This window comes from Passer domesticus, chromosome 1 (genome assembly GCF_036417665.1).
Source record: "Passer domesticus isolate bPasDom1 chromosome 1, bPasDom1.hap1, whole genome shotgun sequence".
Classification (NCBI taxonomy): Eukaryota; Metazoa; Chordata; class Aves; order Passeriformes; family Passeridae; genus Passer; species Passer domesticus.
In genome coordinates, this window is record NC_087474.1 from 45,006,871 (window position 1) to 45,028,679 (window position 21,809).

The following is a 21,809-nucleotide window of genomic DNA, read 5'->3' on the forward strand; positions in this document are numbered from 1 at the left end:
CCTGGAGCATGATGGAATTTCTTCTCTTGTGGAAGTCAGTGCCCATAGTAGATGATCCAGTGAAAGTTCAAAATAGAAGCTGCTATTACAGTTGTGCTGAGTAATTAAAATTTTTTCCTAAGCAAAAAGATACAGTGAGTCTGGAAGAGAGGTGCCCTAAATATAAACCTTTCAGAGTGACTGCATATTAGTACCTGTGGGGATTTGACCAATGAACAGCCATGGCAAGGATGATACAGTCAAAACTAGGATCACAATACGGATGTTTTGCCTGACAGTGCATTTATTCACCCAGCCCTGTACACAAATGTGTAATTAAGTGATATTTCTTGTGGTACCAGTAGTGCTATGGCTCCCTAACAGACCAATCATAAACTCAGTTAAGTTGTGATTTTTGCCAAATGATGTTTCCCATCTGCCTTGGGCTGAATTTCTGGCACATGTCAGGAGAGTCCATTTGCAGGAGTGGAGTTGAGAAAATCAGCTATCTTTGGAAATGTTATAACTTCCAATTTCTCTTTGGGCTCAAAGCCCTTTATGGCCCAGGGAAGGAGCTGGCTGTTCAGTGGAAGAGTGCACATGGAGCTACCTTTAGTTAACCTCCAGTTTCCCAGCGTGTGCACGGCGTAGTTTACTGTCTTCTTTCCTCTGGCTCTACTGTGTGTTCAGGATGCTCCCAGGCATCCTAAAGCTTGGTCATTAGACAGGCCACAGAGGGAATGCGTGCCTGGAGCCAAAGGTGTGGGATCCCTGAGCAATGACTCAGCTCTTCCACTGGCTGACTCCTGCTCCACCTGCCTTCAAGTTCCTCATGCTCAGGCACTGTGATAGTCGGTAATTAACTTAGATAGTCGGTAATTAACTAGATCTGAGGACTCCTGCCTTTTTCACTGTTGCCCAAAGGATAATCTTCAATGCTAACATTCTGAATTTTAATGTTCTAAATTAAAATTAACGCTTCAACTTAAACACTTTCTGTGTTTCTGGATATCAGTGAAAATGGCGCCTGTAGAAGAAATGTCATTTGGTCATGTAAAACTGTATGTTCTGTGTGTGTAAAAGAAACAGAAGCAATGCAATTTGGTTGTATTTTTTTCTGTTCTCCCCTTTGGGTGAGAGAGCAAAGCAGTTGGGTTGTTTTTGTTGAGTTTTTTGAGGAGGGAGGAGATTGGTTGAATTTAGGGGAAGCCATTTTGCTGTAGATTTCTTTAATCAAAGTATCTTTGCAAATAATTTCATATCTCACCCAATCTCTCAGTCAGTTTATTTGAACAGAATGAGAAATAATGTTAAAGCACTAGTTTTTCCAACATTAAACATACGCACTTAAGAAAGACCAAGGAGTATGTCTTTTTGAAGGAAATTTTCAGTTGTCATCTTTCCAAGCCAAGAAGGACTCAATTGCCAGCTGGGGTTAATAGAAGACTTGGCCTAATAGTCACTGTGGGTGAATTGCTTTTTTCCTCTTTCTTGCCCTCTCTTTCTTTCTTTAAGTGATAAGCATTTTGTTCTCTCAAGCCCAAAATAAGCCTTCACATCCAAGCACAGCTAGCAAACATCTTGAATTCCAGTGTTCAGTTTATAAGGAAGTCATGAATGAGAAATTGTGTAATTATAGAAACATCTTCGCAGTTGTGGTTAAAGCAAACATGTTATTAAATATATCTTTGAAATAACAACTTCAGCAACACAGGGAAAGCTCTGGACACAATGTTTTTAAGACTACACAACCAAACATGAAAATGCCTAAATATTTCACTGATATTTTTCTGCTGACATGAAAATTTCCTTCTCATAAAAAGGAACAAGAAAAAAATTAATTTAATTTATTTAATTTATTAAAATTATTTTTGTTTCTTTTCCTGGTTGGCTTTGTCAAAGCCATAGCCTTTTGTAAGTCTTGTTGTAATAAGAGAAAAAAACATCCCCTGGGTTCTCAGTCATATATTCATGGAAATATGTATGTAAACACCTTCCTCCTGAGAAAGCAAGTGACTGGAGGACCAGAGAGACAAGTTGTTTCTTTGAACTGGGGATAATTCTCATCAGTAGTGCCTTCAGAGTGTATCTGGCTTTCTACTGTAAGAGTAAAGCAAAAGGGAAATATGGGGGAGCAGGGAATGTGAATGTGCACGGAATGTGGGAAGTTTTGAGGACACTGAAGGTTTTTGTATGGCTGCAAAAATAAATTGCCCTCATTAAACCAAGAAACACTCACCATACAGAGGAATTGGTTTTGCAAAGAGTCAGTGTCTCTTCACAAGGCTGTACAGTCAAAGCAAGTCTTTGGGCCACAACCCTATTCTTCTCAAGCCATCAAACTGCCTCAGGCTGCCAGGGATTTGTCTGCTGAGACATTCTGGGTTTATTTCTCTTCACACAAATGCTTCATTATTTCCTGTCTGTGCTGGAGTTATGTCTTTTCATATTTAACCCAAAGCAACAAAAGCAACCAGCTCACTGTATCCTTGGCTGAAACAATATAAATTGCCTACAAGAAAGACATTTAAATTCACTGGGTATGCACAGTCTCTGTTCCTCTAAATATTATTGCAAAGTTGAGTATTTTTAATAATACTGTATATTATTAATGCTCTGAAAAATCTGACCTGAATGTAGTGTGCATTTCATCCTGTAAATACTTCTGACTAGCATTCCTCACATTTTCTAAGTGGTGCAGAACTGTTAGCAGATGTGGTCTTATAACTGATGTTTTTATAAATAAAAAAAAATTTGGTGTCATTTTCCTTGCTTTGGCATATGAGAGAGGCCTAACAGTGCACAGATATTTATTTTCTTTCTAGCTTCTCAGAAGGATTATGCATCAGTGGTAAAAAAATATTTGAGTTGAATTAAAAATTCCTCTCTGCAGCCTCAAGGTGCTTATTTTTCAGTCTTTTGTGATTTCATTTCAACTTTTATAACTTCTGTAGTTACCACTGGCTCCCTGTAGATCTGGAATAGTGTAAAATGTCAAATGTTTTTCAGAAAAAAAAAAAAAGAAATGAGGGAAGAGAAGAAAAAAGCAACAGCTTCCTTCCTCGGGGAAAGAAAGGACCCAAGACTTGTGTATTTCTCCTCTTGCAGTTTGCCATGGTTTTCCAGAGAAACAAGGCTGCCAGTACCCAGTTTTCTTGTGTGGCACTTCTACCTGGAAATGCCAAGAGTTATGCTGGTCTAGTGAGATACAGAAAGAGAGATGGAGGAATAGCAGAAGGCAATTCTCCTGCTGAGAAACTAAGCCCTGGACTAAAAGGATATGAGAATAGGATGCTTGTTACACACAGCATGTGATGAAATCTGCAGCTGCCTGTTTTAAGAATAGTGTTAAAATGCTTGATGATACCTACAGTATAATGAAAGCCATGCTCAAACACGTGCTGAAACCATAACCAATCTGCTGTTTGATAAAAGTTATGGTCCCAGCTCAGAGCATAGTGTGGGAAGATCAGGAGACATGCTGTGGGAAGGTGGAGATGTGCTGTGGGAAGGTACACAGTGCCAGGTCACCCAGGCTTCTCAGCCTTTCTAGGAAAACACAACCACTAGCAGGCATTTATTTACCAAGTTGATTTAGACTGCTTGGCTTTTCTGTTGAGAACAGCACCAAAGAGGCTAGTTGTGGAAAATTTCCCCCTGCCAACATCGATCCACTGGGACATATTAATTTGCATGATGGAGGACAGTGAATGACATTTTAACTAGGCAGGCATAGCTTTGAACTGCAGGCTGCGTGTCCTAGCAGCAAGCTGAGAGGCTTGCTGTATATTCCCACTAAAAGTGTATCTGTTTGGATTTTACTGTTTTCTTCTTCCTGTGGAATGCATTTTTTCTCTGAAGTGTCCTGTCAAAAAGAACTGTTTGGATTTATTTTTCATGAAAACTTTAAAAATTAACTCCTATGTGTTTTTCAAGGATTTTTACTTTACATGAGATGCTAAAGGCAAAGTTTAACACAGCCAGCCTTTTATGACGCCACGTTATGGATGCATGTAGGAGTAATTAAAAGCCTACTGATATAATCACTGCAAATTATTGTCAAGACTAGTCAAAAAACAGAAGTGGCTCATCCTTCCTGCATTTGAGACTCCATTTTGTTCCTTAAAAATCTGTCCCAACTTCCGCTCTCAGAGAATTGCACAAATTATTTCATTTTCAATAAAACAAAATACAAACAATATACAAACTAGGTAAGTGAACTAAGTCTTTCTCATTTGTTGTATGTAGCGAGATATCCTGGATAAAATCCAAGTGAAAACCAAGTCATGAACATTTTTATGTCCAAACTGCATAAAGCAATGTGTGTTTCTTTTAGATGATTGAAATCTCCTTGAAATGATGCCTAGAAATCTGCAGTACCTATACAGATTATTATGCAAGTAATGCAATCAACTGCATTAAAAAATTTGAATTGTTTCATTTTCTAAAATATGTGATTGACCTTCTTCTCCTTAAGCCACTAAAAATAGTCCATATAAATCTGAAAACCTTTGTAATAATTAATTTCATGCCAGCTCCAGAAAGGTACTCAGTCAGGCTCTATAGTCTGTCTCTGTTATCTACTCGTATTAGCTGACAGAAAGGATTTATAAAACCATTTTATAGACTAAGGTGATTCCCACCAAAGGACTTACGCAGTTTTACTTACATGATTCTGCCCTACTGAAGCAAAACCAGCATGGGGGCTGCACTGAAAACCAGCCACACACAGGAAAATGTTACTTAGTGAGTAGCTGACGTCTTTGTGGTCAGTGTTGGATTAATGAGCCATGGGTTGGGTGCAACATATAACAATGAGTGCAACATACACTAAGTTAAAGCCTATTTTTCTAAAAATAATAAATCTTCCATTTGAATGTCTGCAAGACATTGCTTAGCTGTAAAGAATCCAAGTTGCTGCCCAGAAGTATGTACAAACCAAGACTCCCACCAGACATTTTATGCAGCTTATGTGACTGTCATGTTTTTAAAATTAAAAGATTACTGCATTGCATAGTCACATGCTGCTTGCTGTCTTCAAAACTGAGACTTCCTGTGGCCACTTCTCCATTTTTTTTTTTGAGTATCATGAATCAGAGTTTTATCTTATGCTGGACAGGAGATAGGAAGAATTTTATCCTCTGCTTAGAAAGTGTGGGTTTGGAGAAAAGAGAGTTTATTCCACTTTCCCCCTTTCCTTTTGTGAAAAGATGGGTTGGATACAGGAAATTAAATGGTAGGAAACAGTCTAGTTAAACTTCTGATTTTTTCTTGTTTTTGTGTCTCTCTTTCAGATCAATAACAAAGCTTGTGGCAAAGTTTTTGTGCCTCAGCAAGCAGCCCGCAATTTTGAAGAAGTCCATGAGCTCGTTCTTCAGAGTGAACTTGGAGTCAAGCATCTCCAGGGACGAGCCATTAAAAAGGCCTTTCTGTCTCCCAGAACTGCCCTTATCAACTTCTTAGTGCAAGAATAGTAAAGGCTCTGCTGGGCTGCAGAAGAGATCTGGAATCTTTTGAGGTGGAAACCAATGCAAAAAGAGCAATTATGGTTATTTCACTTTATGTAAAGGTGGGAAACAAATCTTATTAAAATCAGGTTGCTGCTAAATCTTCCTTTCAGTATGGAGAAATGTGCAGAATTAAAGTTTCTTACTGAGTCACAGTAAGATGCTGCTTGTCCTTATTCTTTGGGAGAACGAGAGGGAAGCACAGAAGAACTAAACAATTGTAAGAGAATGTAACTGAAGAAAGCACATGGAGCTTAGTGTCAGCCTTAGGAATATATCCTGTTGGAAAGTTGGCTTGGCTAATTTCAGATGCATAAATGTGATTCCAGGACTAAACTGTCCTGAGTATGTGCTACCCCAAATGGTGTGCTTTTCTCCCTGGATCTCATGTTTGGGTACCCTACCATTAACTAGCATTTAAAGTTATAAGGAAACACTACAAAATACTAGAGTGTTAATTTAAAAAATCATTTCTTTGTGCTGACCAATGGCCTTGGGCACAGCAGGTAGCCAGAATGGGGTGGTTTGATATATTTCACACAAATTTCAGAGCCAAGCCAAGAAAAAGGTCAGATTATTTAGCCAAGCCCTGCCTTAGCCAGGGTTCTCCTTCCTAGCTGATGTATTTGTGTTGGCACATGCATGAGAGGTGCAACTTCAGCAAAGTATTGATGATTGTTTCTGCATGGAACAGGATGGAAGTTACTTCCTATGCATGAGCCATCTCAGAGACTTTCAGGGCACTCAAGAGAGGAATCAGTCAGCTGCTAGAAATGCAGCAGTGGGGAAGGCTCTTGTAATGAAACTTGAATTGACTTTTTTTTTTTTTTTGAGGGGTTTATTAAGTGAAAATAGCCATCATGTTCCTAAAAATCAATCAGACATTCCTAAAACATAAAGCCATTCTCATGCCTGATTCCAGACAGGGTTATTTGTACACTGCATTGCTGATATGTCCACATGGAAATATTTATTGTCTTCAGCAAATGGCTTGAAAAAGAGTTTCCAAGGAAACAGTTGCAGGGTTCATTGTGAAATAATGTTTTTTTCTTTAACAGTCATCCAACTAACTAGTCCAATAAGCCAGCCATTTGTGAGCCATTCTGACAGTTAAGAAATCAGCAGTAACAACCAGCGAGGCAAATACAGAGGTCTGCAGTAACCTTCCAGCCCAGCAGGCATCCAAACTCTGTACTGAACTGAAAGGAAACCAAGAAAAATATCCCACATAACAGTAAATAAGTCTCACAGATCCTCAGCAACCAGGCCCAAGACAGATCACATTGCCATGTGGGCACTAGCTAAGCAATGCCAATATTCATTTGGGGTTTTTGCATTTTTGGTACCGAATATCCAGATGCATAACAGAGATGCCAGGCTTAGCAAGTATGTTTGGCTCTACACATCTCCACCCCTGCAATAAAACTCTTCTGATTCCTGCTTCCTCCTGGACCACACTTGTGCAGATTTTCTCTCCAGCAGTCCTTTGACAGCAGAATGACTAAGAAATGGAATATTTACAATTAAGATATGGTATTTGCAGTTTTAAGACTCCAGAAATCTGAGCCACAAAGGAATCCATTCAGACATTTGAACACAGGCCTTTAGTTGGAGTTAAAATAATTTGAATTCCAGTGTCTGCCTGACATATATGTTGTTATAAATTCATAAAACTCCTGTTCAGAAGCCCCTAAAAGGACTGTGAAAGAGATCCTTTGAAGTAAAATCTGTGGCACAGCCCAGTCCTGCTTTTTTTCTTTTTTTTTCTTTTTTTCTTCTTTTTTTCTTTTTTTTTTTTTTTATTTATGTACAAGACTTAACACACCCTGTGGAACCATTTTTACAGAGTTTTTCTTTGGGGGAAAGGTGATATGTTTGATCTAAATAAAAACTTTATAAATTTGCAAGGATGAAGAAAGATGTTGTAAGGCCAGCAACCCCGTGGTGCCTTTAAACAAAAGCTGCAGTCACTGCAGGGCCAGGCAGCAGCCCACAGTGTTTATTGCTGTTAGCACTTGAAGATATTTGCTCTTGCCTGAGGAAGTGAATTGTAGATGTCACTTGGTGATTCAGGCAAAAATCAAAATAGGGAATGGATTTGTACAGGCTAAAAAAGGAAAGGTAGTGAACAGCAGACTCAGAAAAAGCGTAAGGTCAGAAGTCCCGCCAGTGTGTTTACAGTAAGTTGTAATTCAGTGTGGTCCAGAGGATACAAAAAAGGTGGTGAAAGAGTGAGTGAGAGAGATGATGCAGACAGTGTGACAGAGCCTAATCCCCTGCTAAGTGTATGTTTGAAGGATGGCAGAGGTGCCAGCTGCGGAGCTTTGCTGTGTGCTGACATTTCTTACAAGGGTGAGCTGCTCTGCAGCACAGTTACCGTTTGTCTTACAGCAATTGTGACTCACAGGTTCGGTCTGTGCCTAGATGGGTCTGATAATGATTCACAGGCTGCAGCCTGTTACCAAGCCTTTGTAAAATAACTCAGCACAGAAGTGTTAATTATTTGGCAGTTGTTATTTGTGCCACAGTAGAGAAGCATCTTGATGCTGAAGGTGGTACATATAGATTGTGCCCCCTTGGAGAGCTCAGTGGGTGAATAGTGCTGGAGTTTTAAATCTGGGCAGGGGACTCTTGAGAAGTGAGAAGGCAGGGTGCTGGCAGGTGATCAGTCAAATTGCACTGTATTCACACACGTTAATAATGGCATGGTGCCACTGTCCTTGTTCCATGAAGTGAGATCCAGAGCTGATGTGGGAGGTTTGCTAAACCCAGTGGGATAGACCCAGGACAAGCTGCTCCAAGAAACAAATCCATGACACAGAAAGGGCATTTTCAGCATCCTGTCCATCTAAGGGATAGAGGATTGGTTGTTGCACTGATGCAATGTATACTAAATTTCTATTTTAAGTAATGTCAGATTTAAAGAATAATTACTGCCACACTTTCCACCCAAAATTGTTCATGTGACTAAACTTCAAAAAAAATCCAGCCCCCAAACATTGATTCCGGAAAAATAAAAACTAGCAAAGTCCTGAAAGGTCACCAAGTAGTTTTCCTATTCCATTGATTTCATGAGAAAGGATCTCAGATGCTGGGACGATGGGGGCACTGAAATGTGCTGGAACACACCACTGTGTAGAAAAATGTGTTATTTGGTGTGGGTGAGAACGGAGGTGACATGGACACACCCGTGGTGCTCTGCAGCAAGGCAACAGGGCTTTTTCTATCACATTAAAGGACACTGCTACAGGTTAGGTCACTAGCTAGGAGATCTCTATCCAGCTTGTTCTTTGAAAAAAAAAACCTGTACAGGGGCATTGCTGGACAAGCATTTATATTTTCATGACCTTTATCAGAACCCAAACATGGTGATTTGGTGCAAAATAAAAACTCTGTGCTCTCTTACCAGACTAAAGTAATGCTCCAGAACTGAAATCAGGTTAATAATGGCATTTTCTGATGTGACTTTGTAAAGCCTGCTTGTTTATTTTGGAGGGAGAATTTCCACAGATAAGGCAGGTCGTACAGTCTCTCCTCTTTGTCTCTCCTTCTGTGTAAAGCCTCACAGAAAGCTTTTCCTATTCTATAAACCTTTCATAACCAACATGCACTAGAAAGAATGTTAACTAGTGCACTGCTGGTTCCTTCCTAGGGAAGTTTGCAGTATGGGAGATTTTTCTAAAAGCTTGCTATAAATGAAGAATTTGGGCTGGTTGGTGTGTTGGCGTTTTGGTTTTGATTTTTTTTTTGTAGTTTTGCAATACTTACTACAGTTTACAGATGGGATTACAGATGGGATACAGTTTACAATGGGATTGGTTTTATTCATATTTATTTACCCACTTGGAAGAGTATATATGCTGGCTTTGCTGGATGCTTTTTCTGCTTCCATGTTTCATCAGTCCTCTCCTTCAATGATCTGAGCTGATTTTGTACCCAAGGACTGAGCTGGACAGGTGTTCAGTGTTAAACCAGGTCTATGACCACAGAACCTGAGTGGTGAATATACATACTATCAGTCTGCTTTTGACCTTAAAAATGTTGCTGGAACTACACCGTGGTTAGTTTTGGGGTTTTTTCATGGAAATGGGGTTCATGTCTCAAAGAAGGATGAAGCTGATCACAGTCAATCAGAGGGGGTTTTAAGCATCTCCCAGCCCTAGCAGCAGGAGAAATGAGCTGAAGCATTATCTCAGTGTAGGAGGGGAGAGGATCAGAGCTCTCATCTGCAGTCCAGATGATAAAAGAGATCTTGCCTGACATGTGGAGGAAAGGTGGGAATTTTTTTCCCTTTCCTGAATAATGTGGCTTTCCGGTATCACAAAGCAGTCTTCAGTGCACTAACCCTGTCTGTCCCAGGAGGCCCCGAGTCACACATCACCTTTGTGACTCGTGGCACTTCTCTCACTCAGGTAAGCCTCGGGTTGGAAAACTTCAGGTCTGGTTTGAAGCCCTGGGGAGTTGCCATCCATCATCACCATCTTCCATACAAAGTTATCCAGGACATTTCCTGGCATGCTCATCTGCCTGGGCCACACCAATTTGCTCTCTCTGCTGAGCTGCTGCGTTTCTCACTAAGCAAAGGAATGTGTAAATGGGGCAGGCTTAAGTACAATGAGTTGAATATTCACACACTGCTTGTACTAGTGGTGCTCAGCCTGGGCATAAGAAATTCTTTTATATGAGGAGCCTGGTCTTCTTCACTATAACTAAACAAAACCTGTGCGTTTACGTGAGCAGAAATGTGTGCTTTGTGCTTGCTCTCTGGGCTGGCTGCAGGGGAGGGGCCCACACTCACATACAAGGCTCTGAACTTCCTCATCTGCCAGTAGTTTTTTACACGTGCCAAAACCAAGCGTAAGAGGTCCGGGGTTGTCCCTACACCCGTGTCCCACTGCCAAAGGAGACACGCAAGCTGCTGAGCAAAGGGAGTTGCTTTTCAGTAACTCTGCCTGGTGCCAGCAATACATGAAGCAAAATACGTACAAGTCATAACATAATCCACTGATCAGGAGTAATAAACACAGGACACATAACTGGGGCAGAAAAAGAGAGTGATTTAATAAAGGAACGTGACACATTACTGGCAATGGCAGCCTGGGTTTGTTTCTGATGAAGATTAAGAGAACTGGCATAACAGGAAATTGTTTTCTGCTACAAAGGAAAATCAATTGTCTTTAAGCACATAGCGGTGTAATTAGCAAATCTTACTAATTGCCACAAAACAGAAACACAAGTGTGTGTTGCTGGGCTGGTTAAGCCAAGGAAAAGATCTGTAGAAGCTTTTAGAAGTGAATATTTTCCTTAAGTACGTCTCCATCCCTGGAGAGCCACATCGCTGGATGAAATAGCAAGGGTACAACAAAAACATGTAATTCCCAATTTTCCCATGTGAAAGAGCATTTAAAAACATCTGTTAGTCAGAGAGCTTCTCCTAGGACATGCACGGAAGAACAGAGTGGATGCACTGACTGCATCTGGCAAATCCCCTCGAAGTCCAGCAGGCCACGTGAGGCCGATGACTGATGGCAGGATGTCGTCTGACCTGTGGAGTGCTTCCAGCCCAGCATTACTGGAGGCCACGTCTGTTGGTTAAAAAGGTCACGGTGCTGTTTGTGTTAATGCACTGATAAAGAGGCAGGGAAACAGAGCTGGAAAATTCTCCAGGCGAGCTCTTGTTCTGATAAAAGGCTCTTTTCAGTAGAAAATGGAGAAAACAAACTATTCCACATTCTTTTGAGCAGGGGTAGGAAAACCGACAGAGCTGTCTGCATCAGTTGGTGTAAACCCGCAGCCACTGAAAGGAAGCGTTCTGGCCCGTGGAATGACAGCAGAGGGAGACCAATGACTCCAACACCACTGGCGCCTGGGGAAACTGAGGAGAGGAAGGTAAAGGTTCTTGTCTGCCCCGGAGCAGCAGCTGAGTGCCTGGCACCCAGCTCTGCCTTTCCTCACAGAGACTGAGCTGCTGCAGCTCGGGTATCTACAGCTTCTCTCTCTGCTGCTTCCTGGGTTCCTGTTTGGATCTTGGTCATTCCCCATGGCTTCTCTAACCTTCCCAAGGTGTGGCCTGCCAAGTAACCCTCCCTGCCTCAGTTTACCCACCTGTAGGCAGGGCCCACAGCATCCCTGCTGAACTGATGCTGCAGGTGCAGCTAAGAAGGAACTGCCTCTCCTGAAAGGCAGTGTGCAAAGGTGTGCCTGTACTGCCCTGGCCTTTATCTCCCATTAGTGTTAATTACATTAGTGTTAATTAATACTCCTAGCATAATTCCCTGCCAGAGATAATGCCCTGTGGTAGGCACTTGTAGCACAGCAGGATCCAGCAGAAATGTCTGGATCCATTTCTGCCCTGATCCCAAGGGCATGGGATGCACCCACCCAGGCTGCATGGTGGGCACCTGTGCTGTCCCAGTGCCCAGGCTGCCCCTGCAGCTTGGGGGTTCAGGGTGCAGGCAGCAGGCACGGCAGGCTGCAGGCAGGGCTGGCAGAGCCGGCTGCAGGCAGGACAGGCCTCCTGGAGGAATGCAGGGGCCCCTGGGGCAGCTGTGAGGAGGAACAGCATGGCCCTGCCCTGCCCTGCCCTGCCCTGCTGCCTTCCTGAAAACCTCTGGGAAGGCAGAGGCTGAGGTTTGGCCTCCCCACCTCCGCAGTGCCCCATCCAGCAGTCTGGCACCCGGCTTGAGCCTAACCTTCCCACCCACAGCAGCCCCCAGGCTCACCTCTGCAGCCACCTTGCTTCATCCCTCCCTCCTCCTCCTCCTCCTCCTCCAACCTCTTATTTGCCCAACAGTGCTGTGCATCATCTTCCTAGTATAAAGCATCTGGCAGGTGCAGATAAATAGCACATTTAATGAAAACCTCTATTAGAAAGCTGCAAGGAAAGTCCATCATTTCCCCCTGCTATTCAGCCAGGAGTTCACAGATGCCGTGGCACTGCCTGGCAAGAAGCTGAGAAACACATTTGCTCCTGCAAGAGCCACACCAGGCTCTATCCTGGAAATACTTCTGCCTTATAAATGACTCGCTCTGTTTATACTCTAGCACTGAAGCCTTTATTACCTTCTTGCTAAGACACACGAGAGCACGTATCTCAGGCCCTGCAGAGCGGTGTGTGTAGTCCTGTGGGGAATGAGCTGCCTGGGACAGCTACAGCCCTGGGGAGACACAGGTACTGGGGACCAGCCCTGGACATGTCCACAGACAACCTGGTGTGCTGCCAGCCACGGGTTCCTCACACTCATTTGGTTGCAAACAGGCAGTGTGAGCATGCAATAGCTTCTGGAGAGAGATCTGGCTATAAATTGGCACCCAGACTCCTAATCATGTTTTTCCATAAAACTATACAGCCGCAGGCTGTTGTCATGCTTTAAAATATGAGGGCGTTTTCTCCCAGATAGAAAAAAAGATCGGGGCGGGGGGAGGGCAGGGGAGAGAAACTTGTGAACTTGTGGTGGAGAATTTCTTCACATTTTCTCCATCTCTCTGCAATGTGAGCCCAGACACCAACGTGGCAGCGAGAAACAAAGACAGATGATCCCCTTCCTGCTCTCATCGGCGACTTCCCCGTTCAGCCAGGCAGGCAGAGCTGTGCCCCGGCCCTGGAGGGCCCTGCTGCCCCAGCTCAAGGCTGCCGTGGTGCGCCCAGCGCTCCCCCCGAGGCGGAGCCAAGGGCTGGGAACACCACTGGGGGCCGCGTCTCCCCAGGTCACGGCCTCCCTCCAGCCCCCGGGCAGCTGAGATTGCCACGTGGAGCGGGGCTGAGTTACAAGCTGTCAGCATTATTTTGCATGAATAAATGCAGTGTGTAAGCCTTGCCCACAGGAACAAAAACAGATTGATGCAATGTTTTGGTTTTTGGTTTGGTGGGGGGTTTTTTTGGGTGGGTTCCCCCCCCCAAGGGGTAGGGTTTAGAATAAGTTAATTCCAACTGGCACATAGATTTTGATCCTGTGCTACAACAGCAATCGTGGACCCCTTGATTCCTTAATAGGCATGGGCTGTAAAAGTCACAGGAACTGTAAACATGTGGGACCATATCTAATCACAGCAGAAGGGTCTGCAAGTCAGTGTAGTATTACATCTCCAGTCTAGTAGAAAGTTCAAGTTAATCATCTGCTCACTTGGGAATACCCCTAGCCCAAATCTCACAGAAAGAATAAATCCGAGCAGGAAACTTCAAAGGTATTTTGCTGCCTAATGTTCGCTGAAACCGTTGCAAATTCAACTCCAAAATGCCTTTGAATGGCTTGGCGGTGATCCCCCCTCGAAGGCGCTTGCCATCAAAGTGTCTGCTCATGCATGCGGAGCCTGGCAGGAGGCCAAGCCCAGAGCGAGGGGTTCCCTATCCAAAGGGCTTCAGCAGCCTTTTCCACGTCCATGTAAGCATTGTTCTGCAGACAGCTGATTTGATCCTCTGGCATAGGAAGGAAATGTACTTTACATAGCTGGTGAAGGTCAGCAGCATCCAGAGCGGCCATTTGGCAAGAAGACTGCTTCCCCCCACTCCTTCCCTCTGCAAAGTGGTGAGCTCCTGCAGGTCCGACTGTAAAAGGACTTACAGATGTTAGATAAAAAGTAAGGGCAGAAAATGTATGCATGACCTAAAAAAGAAAGACAAAAAAAAAAAGTGATCTGATGGAAGTTAGATTCTTCCTTGGTTTGTGTGTTGAAAGCTGAAAATAGAGACATCTACTCCCAAATCCTTCTGCTCCACCAAATAGTTTGTTTTTTAGAGGGATGGAAGAGCCTCATCTCAGTGTGTTGGAATAAAAAAACTCCAGTAGACACAAGTCTGAGTCTCTGATGTGCTGGATAGGAGCATGGCCTCCCCTGATTAACTTCACATCCTTTGGGGAGAAGGAGGCAAGGTGCACGATGTGTAATTTCCTTTCCAAGTGCTCTTTGTCCACGTTGCATATTCCTCCAGCGAGTAAAGCAGTGCTGGGGCTCACGCTCCCATCCTTATCTACCTGATGTTCTGTTTCCTTTCTGTCATTCTCCATACAAATATGAATTCAATATGTGCTTCAGTACCAACTTTGTTGTTATTTATTGTTTTAACATTGAAGCTTGGCCATTTTAGATAAAAGTGGTCATACTGAAAGCTAAGCATCTCAGCTAAGCCCATCTCCAAAAGCATCCTGAAGGCAGCAATGAGGAGGAGGCGTCCCATGCCTCAGTCACTTGCTGTGGTTCTCCTGGTCAGCCTAGGGTGTTGCCAAAAACAGACTTCCAGGAGCCCTTTCTGAGGATGCTCTTTAGACACTGAAACTGTTTGGGCTTTCATTGCCCCAGCTGAGCTTTACCTCAAACTTGACAGTTTTAGCCAAGACCCACAAAAGAGGTAGTCACTCTCGCTCTTGGTAACTGGTGGCCTGAGCCTACACCTGCCTGGCATGAAGCAGCTGATGGGGCCACTGTGGCCTCTCCCAGCCACAAAAATGGGAGGCAAACCCCTTCCACTCCAGCCAAAAGAGCCCTGGCACAGGCAGGGGTTTGTTGTCTTTGCATGATGGACATGCAGATGGAGGCTAAACCCTCCTCCTGAACTTGTGGGGCTTGTGCAAAGTGGGGTTTAGCCCCCAGGGACCCAGCTTCTCTCAAAGTGAAACAGGGCTTGTGGGGATCAGCCTGAGAGAGCTGTGAGACCCCTCCTTCCCTCATCCCCACAGCAGAGGAGGGCTTGGAAAGGTCTGATAGATGGGATTGCTTGATAGTTGGGACGTTTCCCTGATATTGTGAAAAGCTCCAGCATTATCAATCTCTTTAAAAAGTGGCAGGCCATGGTTAGTAGCAATATGTGCTGGGGTGCCACTTCTCCAGATCCTGAGGACTGGGGGAGCTCCACTGCTGTGCTTTGCCCTGTGCTGGGATTCCCTAGAAACCATAAACCCCCTTATCTAAAGCTGTGCTATGGCTGGGCTAACTTTTGTGAGTCCAGAGTTCATCATTTATCAGCTCACGCTCCAGCCTGCTGCTGCAGGGACAAGCCTCCAGCCCCTCAGTCCTGCTCGGAGCCTCTTCGGAGATGCCACAGCAGTTCCAAGGTTGCCTTGAAAGAAGAAAAGGCACCTTTTCCAGGGGCTCACAGTGCCATCAATTTTAAGCACATTGGGCCAAATCTCACAGGAAGAGACAGGATATCTTAGGTCTGGCCTCAGTTGCTCAGGAGTGTTTTTGTAAGGGAATGGGTCAAAGAGGGGAGGGGATTTTTTTTTTATTTTTTAATTTCTGACATGTTTTGGTCACAGCCCAATTCACTGTTATTAAAGACAGAGAATTTCCACATTCCTTAACATTTGGCCCTCCCTCCTGGAGCCCGGGGGAGAATTACAATAACAAGTCTTGGGAATGCCGGACACGTGCCTGGGCCCGCAGGATCAGCTGCACCAGTAAGTTTACTGAGAGGTACCACGACTCCCTTACCAACCAGCCTCTCCCACGAGCCCAGCAGAGTTCCCACTGCAGCCCTCCAGCCTCTGGGCAGCCCCAGGCTGTGTTTTGCCATCAAAATTTTGCAACTGGCCCAGGCTGACAGAGGAGGGAGACTGGGATGTAAAGTGTAGATTCACATGGGTAAGTCTTTAATCGTGGGCATGATCACAGACACAGCTTTACACACAGCTCCTATACCTTCTAAGCATTTGGGAACAACATGATTCACACAGTCCCTATGTATCACACATCATCCGCTACCAAATTCCAAAGCAATAAAAATTTTATGATGTCATGATCTATCTGCTTCTTTCCTCATCTAAATGTCTCTGGAGTTGGTCTTGCTGCAGGTACATGTGTGATGCTGGATAATGGGCTGGGGGGTTCCCAAAGGTGTCCGGAAGGCTGGGATGCTGATGTTATCTTGGGCATCCAGAGGTATCCTTTATTCTACAGGCAAGGGGGTCTTTAGCCATGCTTACTTAAGTATGACTATCCAGCACAGAATGTCTATCTACACCAAGAAAATTCAGACTATTTCCTACTATACAGACTAATTGCTCCAACAGTTATGGAGTGAGATTTTCCTCGCAGTTTTTCATGGGGGAGTAGGGCTATTTTGGTTTTTTCTTCCCCGACGGGCGTCTGTGATTTTTCACAAGGCTTCTTCAGGAAGGTTTCCGGGCTGCAGGGTGAAAAAGAGGAATATTGTCCAGCGGGGAGACGAGGCAAAACCGCCTTCCTTGCATCACCCGGGTGACTTTAAGCACCGTGCGCACGCCCTTCCCAGCTGGGCTGCCTGACCCGAGCCCTTCCCGAGCCGGTCCGGACACCGCGGGACGTTCCCGGAACCGCGCGCGACCCCTGGGGACGGACCGCGGGCGCGCGCACCACGGCGCGGGGGCGAGCGGCGCGCGCGGGGCGGGTGGGCGTGGCTTGGGGCGCGGTCAGCGCGGACGGCCGGGGCGTGCTCGCGGCGGCCACGCCCCCTTCCCGCGCCCGCGGCCACGCCCCCGGCGGGGACGGGCGCGGCGGGAGCGCGGCGGGACGGAGCGGCTGGCGCTGCCGGCGCTGCCTTGATCCCGGCGGGAAGGAGGAGAGGAGGAGGAGGAGGAAAGAAGAAAAAGAAGAAGAAGAAGAAGGCGGGGGTCTTCCCGCTAAGCCGGGCAGGATGGACAAGTACGACGATCTGGGTCTGGAAGCCAGCAAGTTCATCGAGGACCTCAACATGTACGAGGCCTCCAAGGACGGTCTCTTTCGGGTGGACAAAGCTGCCGGCAACAACCCCGAGTTCGAGGAGACCAGGCGGGTGTTCGCCACCAAGATGGCCAAGATCCACCTCCAGCAGCAGCAGCAGCAGCAGCAGGAGGAGATGCTGATGGCCGCGATGAACGGCGGGGCTGCCGCCTTCCACCCGCCCCGTCCCAGCCCGCCGGTGGCGCGGGGCTCGAAGCCGCCCCCCGCCGCCGAGGGGCCGCGGGCGAGGCCCTGCGAGGGAGGCGAGCGGGGCTTCGGAGAGAGCGGCACACGTGCCGAGGCCGCAGGGAGCCAGGCCGGGCGCCGGGGCTGGGAAGCGGAGCCCGACAGGATCCCCCGAGTGGGGGGCTCGCAGCAGGCCGGGAGCCCCGGCGACCCCCAGCCCTGCCGCGGCGGGCAGGAGAACGGCGGCGAGGGCAGGCGAGGTGTCGGGGGCCGTGACCCGGTGCCGGCCGGACAGAGATCCTCCTTCTCAAACGCCGGGACCCCCTCGGCACCCTCGGCGGGGCCGGAGGAGCCCCCGCCACAGCAGAGGTCCTCATCCTTCTCGGCACCCTCAGCGCAGCCCCCTCGAGGGTTTTCGGGCTCCGCCGAGCCCTGCGGTCCCAAAGCCGCAGGAGATGGCAGCCAGCCGTGGTACCAGGGTGTCTCGCTGTCCTTCCCGCCAGGCTCCGCACCTGCTGCTCCCAGTGTGGAATTCCAGCAGGCCGCTGCCTACCCCAGCCCAGCCGGTCACTTCGTGGCCCACGGTCAGAGCCACAGGCCCGCGGGCCGCGGCGGGAGCCCTGAGCCGGGCTCCTCGCGCCTGGCCTCGCGCGGCATGGCGGCTCCCAGTGCGCCGCACATGCTTTTCCCGGAGGGCGTGAGCGGGCCGCGGTCAGACTCCGGGCACCTGGATGGCTCCAGCACAGCAAAGGTGAAGCTGCCCTGCCAGACCCTCCTTCCGCAGCCGGAGCAAGGGCCGTCGGCGGCTGAGCTGAAGCTGGAGGCGCTGACCCAGCGCCTGGAGCAGGAGATGGATGCTCGGCCAAAGGCCGATTACTTTGGTAAGAAGGCAATCCGCCCGTCATTGCGAAGTGTCACGGCAGTGTTCAGACCTGCAGGATTGCATTTGCCCATACATCTGCTTGGTTGTGCTCCATCAGTTGCCCAGAGCAGGGTTTTTTTATTTAACTTTTATTTATCACAGGGATTAGAAGCTCTTCCTCCTGTGACACCTTTTTCTTTAATCCTACCTCTCTAATTTTAAAGCAAAGGTAGTTTAGCAGCTTTGAGGGGGGCAGTGTTGGGAAGAAGCTGGAATAGCGTATTTTGAAGCGCCCTTCATTGCCAGCAGGGAGGCACTTAACTTTTCTTGACAATGCTCTTGGTTCTGTGTGTCTTACAAGGATGTGTCCCGACCACGTGTGGGTGGGAAGGCAGCCCTCCAGCCAGTGGAGGAGTCGTGCCTGCCTAGGCTGCCGTCATGGAGAAGGGCACGGAGTTCAGGGAAGAGAGCAGTAGCTTGGAGATGGGGAGGGCGGTGGTTTCCCAAAGTTGCCAGGATTTCCCTCTGCCCCCAGGTGCTGGTTCCCATCCGCAGTGAAAGGATTGGTGCATCCTGAAGATGTCAGAAGAGCAGGGAGTAGGCACGTTCTTCCCTAAATCTGGGGTCTGTGACGAGTCCAGACCACCACCAGAGGTTATCGCTGGCACTTGGCAGTGGAGAGGAACCACTTCCATGCGAGGATTCCCGATGAAAATATTGAATGTCCTTCTGGATTAAATTGATTTGCTAGCCCAGGATGGCGGGAGGTCAGGGTCAAATTGCGTGTTTCCATTCCCTGCTGTGCTACTTCACAATTTAACAGCAGATAAGATAGCTCAGTTTTTGGGAGAGGGAAACCCAGAGTTAGTTGCTGGGAAGGCTGGAAACTCCATGCTTAACTTAAGAAACTATGGGAACAGGCCATGGATTTTCCTCACGATTTTAGACCTGCAGTCGCAGTAGAACGGGGACTAGACAGATGAAAGTGTTCAGCCTGGAGCTGAGGAAGGGTTTGCATCTCAGCCTGCACAGGTGCTGTTGCACAGGGTGCTCTCTGGTGGGGTCGGTGGGTGGCTCAGTGGTGGTCTGAGCCACACAAGAGCTTCACACCGAGCCTTGGGGATGTAGCTGGGGGGACCACGGAGCGCTCAGCTCCAGATTGCGTAACAAAATGTGTTTCTTGGCAGCAGGCAGGGGGACTTGCCCGCAGAGGGCTGTGCCGGGCTTGTTTATCTTGCTATCCGAGACTGGATTAAGCCCCGTGGCAGGGCAGGGGCATTTTTTATCCTGTCGCAGAAAAGTGATGTGTTCAGCTGCTCTGCTCACAGTGTTCTGGCCTGGAAACGAGTTTTGGCACTTGGCGTCCGGTGCAGGAAGCGCGCGGTTTGAATGAGCACAGGGAGCCTCGTTGGGGGGGGCTGAATGTCGTGACAGGAGCTGATGACAGAGATGGGGTTGGGACAGCAGCCTCCTGCGAGGTGGTGCTTGAAAATGGGAATGTTTTTGTGGAGGTGACATTCAGCTCCACTGGAGAGGTGTCAGGGGTCTCTCCGAAAGACCCTACTGTGTCTGTCTGCTCCTCGCGGTGCGTGTGAACTGGCTGGATCGTACCTCATCCAAAATGTGCCTGGGGAGGGGCTCGGGAGGCAGAGGAACCCAGTTAATGGTTAGAATATTTTTACATTTTTGTCACAAAATAAGGATGTGAGGCAGAAGGAGGCTTTTGTCCTGTGGGAGATTTATAGTGAAGCAGGAATATTTTTGGCACCATGGAGAGTCCGGCTGGTCAGGTGTCTGAGTGAGCCCCAGGGAGGGAGGAGACATTTAGGCTGCCTGATCCCCAGTGAGGTGTTCTGAAATCCTCCTGCCAGGAGATTTTGCACGAGGATGTGATGTCTGAGAAACTTGGGAAGGAGGAGAGTGAGATGAAAAAAAAGAAATTATGCAGTCTTGGCAGAGGGAAAAGTAAAGTTTTGTGGAGCCTCAGTTCAGCAGACAAAGGATCAGCAGATCTGCCCTGCTGAGGACCAAGGAACAGGAAGGAACAAGTATCGAGGTATTCTAATTCTGGGCCTCCTCCTTCCCCTCTCTCACTTTTATTTTCATTTTTTGCACAGTTACCTTACTTCCTTTGAAGGAACAAAGGACACAGCTGGCCTTCTCAACTATTTTTTGCTATGCCCTACTCTCAAGCTACCAAACTTTAGGATGTAAAATAAACACTTTTATGCAATAGTGATAAAAAGGATCAATAGTTTGTTTTGTTGCAGACTTCTTCCCCAGTGAAGGGAAGTCTGTTGCAGCAGTTGTGAAGTTCATCAGAGCCAGGAAATGAAACCAGGGCTAAAGTACAAATGACCAAGTATTTTATAAAAATTTTTTTCAGTTCTCATAATTTTGTGTCCTGCTTTTGTAATAAGGGGATGTTTTTGAAGATGGATCTGACTGTCAGGTTAACATACTGTCCTTCAGTCTGTCTCAGTCAGGACCAGATGTTTATAAAGGACAATTAATTCTGATCACAATAAAGGAGCTGCTTTCTCCTTCTCTATGTGAAAATGTGTGCTTGTAAGTGAAAGCCTAGGAAAAGATAAGCCAGGGACTAGGTAAAATACAGGTAGGATGCTGTGCTGAGGAGCAGCAATCTGGTTATCTGTCAGCACCAACTTGCTGTGCAAAATGCTTTTGTCTGCTCAGAGTAGGTATAATAAGAAAGGAAAGAAATACACAAAGCCGAGGATTCACTCTGGGTTTTTTTCCTTTTGTTTTTTTGTAAGTAGTGACCTATATGTGAGCTGCTTGGGCTGCAACGTGTCTCTGGAGGAATTTCAGTTCTCCAAGAGGGCTTTTGAAGTGCTGATTTGATTTATGGGGGCTGTCAAGGAGGACATAGGGAGTCTCAGGTATCACCCAGGTCTTTTGCTTGGGGAAGGAAAAGCTGAAGTTGCTGCCTAGAGAGGCTGGTTCCCATGCAGCAGAGAAGGGCCCCCATGTCCCTGGGAGGTGTTGCTGGAAGCCACTTAGGATGTATTATAGGTTTTGGTGTATTATTTTCAGAGAACATTCAGGAGTGAGGTGTCCAAATCCCACTGATTTCCCATGGAGTTCCTTTGGGTGCATCAGCCTTCATCTCGTCTTGGTGACAGAAGATTAAATAGGAGTGATCACAGGAGTTGCAAATGCTTTGGTAGCACCACTCAAATGTTTAGGGTTAGGTGAAGTGACACCATCCCAAAGACTGAAGGTGCCTGATGATTTTTCAGATGAGACAGATGCACAACCAAACCAAGCATCTGCCTGCACTGCCTGGGAGGGACTTGGCTGAAGTGTGCTGGGGTCTGCAGGGAGGTTTGACTACTTGTTTCAGCATGCAGTGCTTGATCTGCAGGCAGAGATGGGTGCTTCTAGAGGTGTAACATGTAGCATCATGTTTTTAACAGTGCTTTTTTCATACAGCTAGATGGAAATCTCTACCTGATAAGGATTATCTGCACCCTTACACAGAGCTTTTTATAAGACCATTTTTATGAATGGTTTTCGTGTTATAAATATTTATTAGCTGTTGTATTCTGGCTTCCTTGTTATTTCCAGCAGAGCTGATA

General features: G+C 46.6%; 2 protein-coding genes and 1 long non-coding RNA gene across 7 annotated transcripts in view; all 3 read left to right on the forward strand.

Moving 5' to 3' along the window:
• Positions 1–5,645, forward strand: part of LARS2 (leucyl-tRNA synthetase 2, mitochondrial) — a 132,459-nt gene extending 126,814 nt beyond the window's left edge. For all 4 annotated transcript variants that reach the window (XM_064417512.1, XM_064417501.1, XM_064417523.1 and 1 more), the window contains one exon: positions 5,274–5,645. In XM_064417512.1, coding sequence (XP_064273582.1) covers positions 5,274–5,453 — 180 coding nt within the window. In that variant the 3' untranslated portion in view covers positions 5,454–5,645. The remainder of the gene's footprint in view (positions 1–5,273) is intronic.
• Positions 5,646–11,026: 5,381 nt separating this feature from the next.
• Positions 11,027–13,080, forward strand: LOC135287907 (uncharacterized). Its single transcript, XR_010351350.1, has 3 exons — positions 11,027–11,375; positions 12,531–12,657; positions 12,989–13,080. It is a non-coding gene; the product is annotated as an uncharacterized LOC135287907 (long non-coding RNA).
• Positions 13,081–16,949: 3,869 nt separating this feature from the next.
• LIMD1 (LIM domain containing 1) overlaps positions 16,950–21,809 on the forward strand; it is a 32,776-nt gene continuing 27,916 nt past the window's right edge. For both annotated transcript variants that reach the window (XR_010361170.1, XM_064417590.1), the window contains exon 1: positions 16,950–18,226. Coding sequence is in view for 1 of the 2 variants with exons in the window: in XM_064417590.1 (XP_064273660.1) it covers positions 17,095–18,226 (1,132 nt within the window). In the remaining variant the exon portion in view is untranslated. The remainder of the gene's footprint in view (positions 18,227–21,809) is intronic.